General features: G+C 33.9%; 2 protein-coding genes across 3 annotated transcripts in view; one reads left to right on the top strand and one right to left on the bottom strand.

Annotated features, from left to right (window-relative positions):
- LOC146527271 (uncharacterized) overlaps positions 1–12,175 on the bottom strand; it is a 44,293-nt gene that overhangs the window by 11,553 nt on the left and 20,565 nt on the right. For both annotated transcript variants that reach the window (XM_085205856.1, XM_085205855.1), the window contains exons 3-6: positions 7,957–8,111; positions 6,842–7,029; positions 4,614–4,782; positions 3,421–3,652 (exon numbers count right to left, since the gene is read on the bottom strand). In XM_085205856.1, the coding sequence (XP_085061982.1) occupies positions 3,421–3,652; positions 4,614–4,782; positions 6,842–7,029; positions 7,957–8,111 (744 nt within the window). The remainder of the gene's footprint in view (positions 1–3,420; positions 3,653–4,613; positions 4,783–6,841; positions 7,030–7,956; positions 8,112–12,175) is intronic.
- LOC146527275 (uncharacterized) lies at positions 9,499–10,451 on the top strand. The gene is made up of 2 exons (XM_085205862.1): positions 9,499–9,811; positions 9,915–10,451. Exons 1-2 carry the CDS (start codon positions 9,709–9,711, stop codon positions 10,133–10,135), a joined length of 324 nt encoding a protein of 107 aa, XP_085061988.1. The 5' UTR covers positions 9,499–9,708; the 3' UTR covers positions 10,136–10,451.

Raw genomic sequence — 12,175 nt, 5'->3', positions numbered from 1 at the left:
TAATAACGTAGTTCACGCAGGCGAAGCCGTGGGCGGGCCGCTAGTTATTTATATAAATCTCATTTAATTAAAACATGATTAAGAATTAGGTTATTATTTAACAGAAAGCAGAAGAGCAGAAAGTGGGGAACGGAGTGTCTTGACACTAGGTTCTAGCCCTGCTGTGTGCGGGATACAGCGTGAAGCTGATTTTTTTAATTAGTTCTGGTTAATTATTTAATATACTTATATCTTATAAGCTTACAAAGGCGAAACTACCCTCAAGCGATTAGGGGAATTGTGCTCAAGATGGCATACTATGATAAGATGACACACTACCAATATTGATGAAACTATTAGCGCTAAGTGCGATCTTGTGACGTTTTAGAGAGTGTCTGTAGATGCAGCTAGTGCTTAAATTCAGTATGGCTGAAAGTGAATGCAGATGGGCAAGTAATTCATGTTTTCGTTATTTTCAATTGCAACAAATTTTTCTTTCGCTTTTGCTTGATGGTGAAAAGACATGTAAGATAAAGATTTTCTATTTGAACTAATTATAAATGTAAAATAGGATTATTATATGACACAACTAACGCTAAAAGCGCATCCTAACCTATAAACTTTTGTCACAACGGTTAAAATTAAATTCATATATCTATTGGGTAAGATGACATACAAAACGTGAGTATAAGATGGCATACTATCTTACCCTTATAAATAGATCGATGTATTTTTTTTGGTTTACCTACAAAATGCCTGGCAATTACAAACGAATATATATTGGTCACAAGAAGACATGGATAAGGCTGCTAGAGCAAGGGCATTCAACAGCCGCAAGTGACGAAGCTTATTTCCCTTTTGGAAAAGGAAGTGACTGATAACGGAATCCAACCTCATAAAATTTGCAGCATGTATGAATCTGGCCTTAATACTGTTTAAAAGCCCCCCAGCAGAGAAGAAACTATTTATTTGTGAATTATGCTCGACAAATAATGATGGCGTTTTTATGCCACATACTAAGTATGTCATTTTACCCTGTAGATATGTCGTCTTACACTGGTCGACCTAAGTGGGATTTTTGTTTGTTTTTATGATGTTTGAAAGATAATTGTTCTGAAACTAAAATAATTTCGTTGATTATGAAATATATAATAGTATACGCAATATGCTGTTCTCAGATGACTTTATTTATTTGAAATATTTGTCTTGAAACAAAAAGTATGTCATCTTAAGCACAATTCCCCTATATTATTACATATCAGTACTTATTGTGTTAACATACTTGTATATATGGGAAACTAAAAATATAACTTTATATTATTAATATTTAAGGATCGAACTTTTTTGCAGTCAAACTCCTTTTAAGTCTACCTCAAATAGTAAATGAATTTTATGTATCTTATTGAACACGATGGTTGTTACTTTTTAACCGACTTCTGTAAGAAAAGGAGGTTATCAATTCGACTGTATTTTTTTTTATTTTTTTTTTATTTTTTTTTTTATGTTTGTTACCTCATAACTTTGGACTGGGTGAACCGATTTTGAAAATTATTTTTTTTGTTTGAAAGGTGAAGTTTCCCGAATGGTCATTAATTAGAAAATTATTTTTTATCTATTTCTTCGGGCGAATTATCACCTATTAAGAATATGTTTAGTTATAATTATATTATATTAATCTAATAGGTGGTAAGATAATAATTAATTTTTAACAAAAACAAAAACCGACTTCTAACAACGAACTAAAAAAAGTGAAAAATAGTTTTACAAAGATTTTATAATTTTGAAGTCGGTGCCAAGTAAAACAAACAGGCTTAGTAATTAGATATTGTAGTAAAGGTGTTGTAGCATTAGTTTGACACCGACTTCAAAATTATAAAATCTTTGTATAATTATTTTTCACTTTTTTTAGTTCGTTGTTAGAAGTCGGTTTTTGTTTTTGTTAAAAATTAATTTATTTTACGATTTTTAGTGATGGGTAGATCTTAAAAAAAATACAGTCGAATTGATAACCTCCTTTTCCTACAGAAGTCGGTTAATAATGCTTCTTAAACGAGTGGTGATGGTGGTGGTAGTGGTTCTCAACGGGTGGTTGTGGTTGTCCTATGTAAAACTTTATTTAATTAGGTATTATTTTTGTGCAAAGTTACATTTTGGTATATTGACAAGAACATACATAAAAGTATTCGGGCGAATTGAGAATCTCCCTTTTTTGAAGTTAGTTGAAAATGAGAACATCCTCTTTTTTGAGGTTGGTTGAAAAGAAATGCAACGATCAGGAATCTCACCTCTGACATCAATTTAAAAAGTTTTTGCTTGTAACTATTACAGTATAATCATTTTTTTACCAAACTTTCTAAATTTTCACCGGATCCCATAATCGAAACCTAACCAAACTTTCACCAAATTATCCTTGAAGTGTATCCTTTCAAATAAAAAAAGAATAATCAAAATCGGTTAGCGCGACATTGAGTTATTCGGCTATTAGTCGCGCACATGCCTAATGCAAATTTAAGACTTATGTGATTTTCTCATGGATACCATTGTCAGACATGGACCAAAAAAAAATGGGATCATTCGGGAAGCTTCACCTTTCAAACAAAAAAAAATTTCAAAATCGGTTCACCCAGTCAAAAGTTATGAGGTAGCAAACATAAATTAAAAAAAATACAGTCGAATTGATAACCTCCTTTTCTTACAGAAGTCGGTTAAAAATATGTAAAACACAAATGTAATAACATAAAAGTCAGAATGTAGTGTTAAGACAATCCGTTCCCAACAATAAAAATATTTAATACTAGCGGACGCGCGCAGCTTCGCTTACGTATTTAGGGGTGAATTCTAATAAACCACGAAACATGTGTTCAATGAAATATTTTTAAGAGTCTAAATTTCAAATTTTATAAAAATCGGTGGCGTTTTAAAGATTTTTCTATACAAACTTTCAACCCCTGCAAATGCACCCTTAGGGAGAGAATTCTAGAAAACGATGAAACACGTGTTCAATTAAATACTTTTAAAAATCTAAATTTCAAATTTTATAAAAATCGGTGCCGATTTAATTTTTTTTTCCATACAAACTTTCAACCCCTATTTCTCCCCTTTAAGGTAAAAATTTTTCAAATTCCCTTCTTAGTGGATGTCCAGATTACGAAAGTAAACATTTGTCCAAGTTTCACGTTCCTACGCACAGCGGTTACGGCTGTGCGTGCGTCTTACCTCAGTCAGTGAGGACAAGTCCTTTTATATATATAGATAAACATATTATAGATATTAACTTTTTGTCGTGGTGCAGCACGGCGAGTGACTGTAAACCCGCCGGTTGTAGATTCGATTCCGCGGAGAATCAATTACTTTAATTTCCTAGCTCCCAAAAATTGTGACGGTGCGCGGAAAATGGAATATTTTAACACTAGGTTCCCTCTGCGTAACCTAAATACTTACTTTCTCTCAAAGCTATGATCACCCATCGCACGTCGTCACGATGCATAAAGTTCATTGCGTTAACACCACGGACTTCGTGGGTCATATACCCAGTGACGAGCGCTATACGCTGTTCGCATTGTATTATTTCACCGTCTATTGAATGTCGAGTCCGATATTCCATTCTGAATGACTCTAGGATACCGTCGTTCACGAAGGTATCAGCTATTGGACGCACCATGCCGACAAATACCTGGAATTTGGGAAGTATATTAATTTTAAACTATTTTTAATACGGCTGCTTCACGCTGTATCCCGCATACAGCAAGGTAGGCAGAGGGAACCTAGTGTTAAGATACTCCATTTCCCACTTTCTGACGAAATTTTCGAAGGTATTGCGTGTTGAGTGGCGAAACTCAACACCGCGCTTTGCCTCGACACCAGAGCGAAGGAATTCCTAAAGTGGGGATCGAAGCCTCAACCGTCGCGGTAGATTCACGCCCTTGTGCCACTGCGTCACGACAGCCGCGGTATTATTATTATTATTACTATTTTATTACCGCCTTCCATTATATACAAAGTTGGTTACTTTTTTACTATTATATTATCTTTTAGGTGTTTTACTTCATGTTATCACGAAAATGTACACATGTTTATACAAGTATAGCAAGAATCGAAATTACTCCAGTGTAATTAGTTAAGTAGGTAATAGTGGGTTTACTGCATTTATAACATTTACTATGTCATTTGGTGGGTCTTCTATATATATAAAATCGAAAGGTCACTCGCTCACCACGAAATCTCAGAAACTACAAGTGCTAGGAATCTCAAATTTTGCATAGGAGTTACTTATAGGACGTAGGTGCTCGCTAAGACGGGAATTTGCAATATTTTACTTCTAAGGGGTTGTTTTTGGGGTTGAAAGTTTGTATGAAACTTCGTTACTACAAATGCTAGGAGTTTCAAATTTTGCATGGATGTAGGTTGTCACTCATAGGACGTAGGTACTCATGGAGACAGAAATTAATGATAACGTAGTTCACGCGGCCGAAGCCACGGGCGGGCCGCTAGTTTATATATATATTTTACACTAATATCTCATAATTAGATTTAAAACTAATTTCTTAACGTCTCAACTATAATTTTTTTCCTGCTTATCCCTATACGTGGGTGGGGAAACCAAACATATATACATATTTATACTTAGCACCTACTATGTCATTTCCACAGGTATTAATATTTTCTTTTGACCTCGCACGTCGTCCCGTACGGACCGCTCGTTCCCCCCGTGACCCCGCGCGGTCCGCCTTCCTGAGAGAACCTTCCACGTGACAAGATATGTACTGCGGTGGCTCCGATTTTTGTTGATTTAGTTTTCTAAATCTGGAAAAAATGGCCAATTAACATAATTATTTACTTATGTTTATTTAAATTTAATACAAAAAAAATATATGAAATAGGTAAATCATAGTAATTCGTCTAAACCTATTAAGTTACTATTCCAATTTGTAATAATTAATCTGTACTTTGTGCAAGATCGTGCAAAGTGGAGTAGGTTGAGTAGGAAGGCAGACCCTGGTAATAGTCGGGATTAATGCCAGGAAGAAGAAGAAGAAGAAGACATGAAATTGCATTCCATATCAATTGACATTTCATAAATACCAACGGACTATAGCTTCTTTTAGACAATTTTGGTATTTAACAGACTAAATTAGCATTCCAACGCCCGTTTTGTGTTGGATGTAGCATTTTCAAGTGAAAGTCAACATAATTTTATTTAAAACTAGCGGACACGCGGCTTCACTCGCTTGAACTGTACGAATATTTATAAAATAATTTCAGTTTTCAATAAGATTAGTGAGAAAATATAAGCCTAACTGGTGAAAATAAGCCGAAATAGAAGCAGTAAACGTAACCAAAGAAAAATATTATTAAAAAAAAACTAAACAAAACCAGCTACATTATCTATGTAAAATAAATATTTAAAAATATCAAAATAATGCTGGATATTAATTAACATATTTTTTATTTCCTCCATTCTCGGCTTATGAAACTGTTTGCGCCCTCTATTACAGAAAAAGGAGTACTACTTGCTATACAGTCGATTGAATTGCCTTGTTTCCGAATGCGGATCGACCTAAGATCTGACTAAGAAGTTCTAGTGGGTTGCAATAGATGGCGCTTATCAATATTTTGATCAAGGAGTTTTAAATCGAAATATAATTATTTGGCATGTAAAAAATCTGTTATTCGTCATGCTCATAAACAGCAATGCCGTTTAAAGTCAAACGTCAGTCAGACCTGCATCGCGCTATTGAAATGTCACTATAAATAGAAGTTTCCGACCGATGCAAGCAGGGAGTCCGTTTCTACATAGTAAGACAGTATTAGCGACGGCTGTCCTAATCGCCGCTATCCGCGATGTGATTGGGTTGACTGGTTGACTGGTTGACTGGTTGACTTCGCGGTGGCTTGAATTTCTACCAAGCGGGGTAGCTGTTATTATTAACGCTTTAGCTTTAAAGCGCTTAAGCCATTATAGATTAGTCTATGGAATATAGAGAGATATGCTCTCTCACTGTTGTAGAAAATTTGACTCTCTTTTTGCTTATTTCAGTGAAAAAAAAATAATAATATTTAAATTGATTTGAAATTTATTTAAAAGAGGCTATCATGATGCAGCGACATAGTGTTTGACTATCTCTCTGCACCATCACGGTCGTAAGTGTGTCGGTGGATTCCTATTGTAGGGATATAATTATTTTCATTTCATTGATCGACTACAGAGGCCGTCGTGGCCAGCGTCACAAAGGTGTGATTGTAACGCGACGGTTGTCGGTTCGATTCCCACTGGAGGAAGTGAAATATTTATTTACGTTTGTATTTCCATTTCTTCGCTCTGGTGTCGAGCTAAGCGCAGCGTTTAGTTCTGCCTCTCAACACACAATGCCTCCAGAATTCGGCAGAAAGTGGGGAACGGAGTGTGTCAGCACTAGGTTCCCTCTGCCTACTCTTCTGTGGGCGGGATACAGTGTGAAGCTAATAAAAAAAAATTGCAAGGTTCCCGTTGCATTGACCGTTTCATATAAATAAAATTGAAGTATCTGTTTGTGATTTCAAAATAACTGTGTTTTTGAAAGTACATGGGCCAGTCGTGGCGTAAGGGCACGTGTGCCTTTACCTAGACGCGAAATATTTTTTTTTTCCATTTCTTCGCTCTGGTGTCTGGTGAATTAAGTAAGATTCTATTAAGTCATAAGAAATATAGGGATCCTATTCCACTAAGCTTCTTTAATAGAATGGGGTGACTTACAGTGTCGAAGGCCTTTTTCAAATCTATAAATATTCCTAAGCCTATATGTTTAGCATCTATTTTCTATTAATTTTCGTCATTATTTTTTATAATATTTTCTAAGATAAACAAATTATTAGTTTGAAATACCTGATCACAAAGCTTCGTCTTTCACTTGCAAGAGCGGCAGCGATTTTTTCCACTGCGCCCGTTTCCTTTGGTAATGAAAGTTCGCCTCTTTTCGTTAGCGTACAGGATCTGGGGTATAGCCGATGTCTTAGTAGCTGGTGGTCCTCTTTATGAATGATGTTGAAAACATTTTGCCCGACTAGCTCAAGCTGTGTAATATTAATAATATCTAAAATATAATTAAACTGCATTCCATATTGTTATAAATTCAATTATTTTGTACGTGCCTAATATGCTTTTCTAACTTTTTAAACATGCAAAATGTATTTGTATAAAAAAATATTAGGGGTAGCTTATAATGGTTTACGATTCTTTAATTGCTATAGAATCTTAAGAAATTAAACAAAATAGAAGGACAATGTTTCAGTAAAACTTTAGTTAGCACAAGATAATAAGAAACAATTTTTAAATATAGCCTCCGCTACACCACTGCTTGTGAATCTTGTCAAATATGTTCATTATTGAGTCCGTTACGAGAGCGAATATATTATAATATTAATAAATAATAACTTATTAACAAATAACATAAATTGTTAAATTTAAAATATGTTAGTACTATATATTATAATATGTACTATAGGTATATAAATAAAATATTATTATTAATAATGCTTTAAGACTGAAGATTGACTAAAAAAAAATAGGTTTACACTAAAACATTTCTGTGTAAATTGATTATCTGTCGTGGCGGGGAAAATAAATTAAATTTAATGTATTTAATCCCCCAAGTGGGAATTGAACAAAAAAATCTAAGATATTTTTATCCTGCACATTGGAGGCAGAGGGAATCTGGAAACCTAAGACAATTCGTTCTCATTAAGACATTTGCGTTCACCAGTTTCCGCCAAATTATCGAGACATTGCGTTTTGAATTCGCCTTGTTACCACAACTGGGATTTCATTCACCCGATGGGAAACGAACCCACACAGTCGCACGCATGCGGGGTGCGGGGCCCAACGGCGGTATAAATTGAAAGAAAAGGCATCGGCCAAAAAATATTTTCATTGTAAATTCATTCTACAGTCAAAATACTAAGTTATCTCCTGGAAAAGGCGTTATAGCGATATTAACTTACTTCGGTATATCCTAAGTATTCCTGAACGTTGGGTGAGATGACGACAACGATTCCTTTATATGTCGTTGTGATTAGAAAGCCTTTAAGATTGTTTAGTAACGTCTCTGTAAATTTTAAACTGAATTCTGGCCCTCGGTCAATGCTGCTACCGAAAACTAAAACAAATAAAAAAAAAAAAATTAAACTTTTGAGAAATATACTTTTATGCATAAATTTAAAATGTTATAAATAATCTTTAGCTTATTTATAGAATGTTATACTATAACTATCAACCTCCAGCGGCTTCGCCCGTTTTCTTAAAACTTTCCAGACACTTTAACCACTATATGCGTTCTCATCAAACTACGTCGAAATTCTTATACGCTCTGAAAGGAAATTTTTACAAATTGCTAACTAAAGATAATTGCTAAGAATTATCGTCTGCCAAGAGAGAATTTTTAAAGTGTTACTCCACACTTAGGAAAGAAAAATAATTATTTAGAAAACCCGCGCCTAATGGAAAACGTCCAGACGTCTCCTGCCCGACGATAATTTTTATATTGATCAACTTTAAATTACGTTTAATTACGTCATAATTTTACTTTTAGGATTTTACAGTATCGGAACGGGTAGACCACCCAGTTTCACAATTAAGCAGAAAAAATAAATATTATTTTATTCTGGATTGGAGTCCCTGATATTAAATGCATTGTCTGACCCCGACAGTTGCTGGTATATAAATCTAATATATTTAAAAAAAATTAAATAGATTTTTTCAAGTTTTCCCCTTTTATTAGAAAATATGGGTAGGAATCCCAAAAATCGTTCTTTTTACCAGTTGAATGAACATAGCGAACAGAGACAGTCAGTTGATCTACGTGAGATATATCAGGTGTCCAATCAACAATTAGAAAGTAAAATTTGAATTCTTTTATTTCGTTCACTATTGAGAGTTGTAAATCTTTCGATATAATTGAAATAAATTCATCACATATTGTAGACGACGAGTTTACAGTACCAGTGCCGCAATTTGCATATTTTTCATATGTTCCCGCAAAAATAGATCTAACTCAAATAAATATCCCAAATTACCTATATAAGTGATTATAGGAGAAATAGCGGCAATTATGTAATTTCCGCTATTTTAACTATAAAACACTTCATTTCCTTTTATTTTATGGAAAAGACAATGCAAATGAGCGTATTATTCCATCGTGGAATAATTAGGTCGTAGGTTAAATTAAATTAATTTAGGTCTAAATAGATTACTGTTTTTCTAACATTGAGCAGTAGTCTAAGGTATACTTAGTTCGTTTTAGATTTAATTTGTACTTCCATTTAAAATTTTAATCATATAAGTTTATCTATAAAAATCGTATTTTTCTGAACCCTCCAATAAATAATATCAATACTAATGAATCAAATGTAAGAAAATCTATCTTATATAAACAAGATAACGTTATAGTAAAAAAACATACTTCACATATCAATATACTCTGAATGAACCATCCACCTCTTTTCTAACATGTTTGCTCTCAACCAAGATTTTACACGGAAAACAAGGTACGAAACAGAATATTTTTTTAATATAAAAGTGAAAAAGCAATGTACTCGATACCACAAAGTATCGATACTTTTTTCGTGTCTATGGCTAACGTCTGTGTCAAACATGGCGCCAGTTTAACAACGTCAGCCTGTACTTGTAATTCAAAATTCAAAATTGCTACTACTACTTTTATTATAGTGATCAAAAGTGTTTATTAAAACATTAAAATGGAAAATACTTCCACTTCCAAGGAAAATGATGATCAACAGCCGCTCAGATCACCCCCAAGACAAGAGCGTTCCACGTTTTCCGAGAGAGGCGAGTCTTCAGGTATGTAAGCCTGTTAAAATTTTATTACATAGTAAACACAAAATTGTTCTTTACTACATATTATAATAGTAATTAATTTAAAATATTTTTGTTTCGGTTTTAGTTCCCCGACCTGGTGCTGAAAACACTGATCCCAATATGACAAAACTGGATATAAACGTACCACGCAGATTGCAAGAACAGATTGCATCTATAAACCGAAGCCTAGACGAGCTTCTTGAAAACCAGCAAAGATCAGTGTACCTTATGAAAAAGACTCTTGATGAAGAAAAAGTAAATGAAGTCACAGGTGATCTACTAGAAATGAGAAGAAAAGATGCTTAAATTTCAACAATTGTTTAATTAATAATAAAATTGTTTATATATGTTTAAGTATATTTAATTTAATTTAATATAATATTTGTTTTTATATTTAAGCTTAATGTTTAATTGTTATATTTTTTATGATAATGGAGAGCGGAGTCTCCTATTTTTCCCTATTATTACTTTTGGTATTTGCTTACATTGTTGTTATTGTTATTATATTCATTTTATATCTGTTGATTGTTTTATGTTTATAGCTGTGTGTATGTATATAAATATATATAGTGTATTTCTATTTAGCAAGCTCAATATGAGCTTAATTGTATAAGCCATTAAATTGATTAATCTGTTGTTGTTGTTCTTTATTTATGGTGTTTAAAAAAAATTTAAATACAGACTCTTAAAAATATTTAATTGAACATGTGCTTCATAATTTTTTAGAATTCATCCCCTAAGGGTAGTAGTAGTAGGTAGGTAGTGTTTTGTGGGTAATTCTAGTTTCGCCACATTCCATTTTATAATTGTTAAGGAATGTCCACGCATTTAAGACACCTAGCTTTGTTCTCACTTATGAACTTATTGCACTTCAGCTTCACGCTGTATCCCGCACACAGCAGGGTAGGCAGAGGGAAACTAGTGTTAAGACACTCCGTTTCTCACTTTATGCCGAATTCTGGAGGCTTTGCGTGTTGAGTGGGAGAACTCAACGCCGCGCTTTGCCTTTACACCAGAGCGAAGAAATGGAAATATAAGCGGAAATAAATATTTCACTTCCTCGAGTGGGGATCGAACCCATAACCGTCGCGTTACAGTCACACCCTTTTGCCGCTGCGCCACGACGGCCTCAATTAAATACAAATAATAAATACGTCGGGTTTATTGCACTTATACAATTAAATAATAGGTTGGGGCAAAAGTATTTTCGTTTTTTGAATATATTATTAGAATTAGAATCAAATCTCTTTGGCTGTGCTGAATGTAACTGGCTGGTTTTAATGCCGTTAAATGTTTCATGTTAATGACTTTCTGAAGGTGGAATAAGTAAAAAAAAACTAGTTCACGCCATTTTTTCATTGTTTTTGAAGCAAGCATAATGAACGTATGTGACGAAGAAATTCGGTACATTGATTCATGATTGATGTTATTTTGATTTATGCGACGAAAGCCGCGAAAAAAATTAGTGCGGCTTAACGACGGCGTTACATATGTATTTATATATGTACAATACAAAACTGTCACTTCGTAGTAACCGAGCCACGACGCCCTAAAAATTATATTATAAAATACTACCTAATTAATATATATATATATATATATATATATACAGGGTGTCCCAGGAGTCAACGATAAAACGAAACCAGGTGATAGACCAAGTCGTCACACTTATCAGAAAAATATAAAAAAAAAACTTTGTCATGTATTTTTCATATTATATTGATTTTAAAAAATATCGGAAAAACCGACACCTGTGATAGTTTTTCAAGTCCCAGGACTACAAATATTACTCTTTCTTCATTTTTTTTTCTGTAATGTAATCACGAGTAACTCTTCTTTGAATTACAGTTTAGGATTGAAACATACCTGCATTAGTTTTCAATAAAATGTGGTGTTTTTGCCAAACATTAAATTCAAAATATTTACTACACCCAACTTTAACCAACTGTACCATAAAAAAAATTTACTACATTGTTTTTGCAAGTAACTTTAAAAATTGGCGCATTTAATCTGGATTCCGAAATGGTACGACACTTGCTGGATTACTTCTTTGTTGAAGAGAGAAAAATCGAAATACACGATAATCGGGATGACGTTCAGCGTTTTGGTATCTTTTCCGACACATTCTAACTGCAGCATTTGCGTTACATAACCATTCTCCATGAATTAAATGCATATTGGCAATGTGTCAAAGACCGAGTATATGGCCTGCGAGAGCTCGGACTCGAGAACTATCCTTATAACTCCTGGGCCAGCCCCTAAGTCGGATAAGCGTTGCCTGGGCTAAGTGGCGGGAGGTCACTGGTGTGGTCTGTGATCGCAGGATACCGTCTAAACTCTTATCCG

Source organism: Heliconius melpomene, chromosome 21, assembly GCF_056956725.1.
Source record: "Heliconius melpomene rosina isolate 202511_hmr_F chromosome 21, ASM5695672v1, whole genome shotgun sequence".
NCBI lineage: Eukaryota > Metazoa > Arthropoda > Insecta > Lepidoptera > Nymphalidae > Heliconius > Heliconius melpomene.
Note: the sequence above shows the minus strand (reverse complement) of the source record. Positions and strands in the feature narration are given on the sequence as shown.

Bases quoted from the DNA above. Each gene is read 5' to 3' on its own strand.
- LOC146527275 (XM_085205862.1), top strand. From the start codon at position 9,709: ATGGAAAATACTTCCACTTCCAAGGAAAATGATGATCAACAGCCGCTC. The intron at 9,812-9,914 runs GTATGTAAGCCT...TTTCGGTTTTAG, and splicing joins CGAGAGAGGCGAGTCTTCAG to TTCCCCGACCTGGTGCTGAA.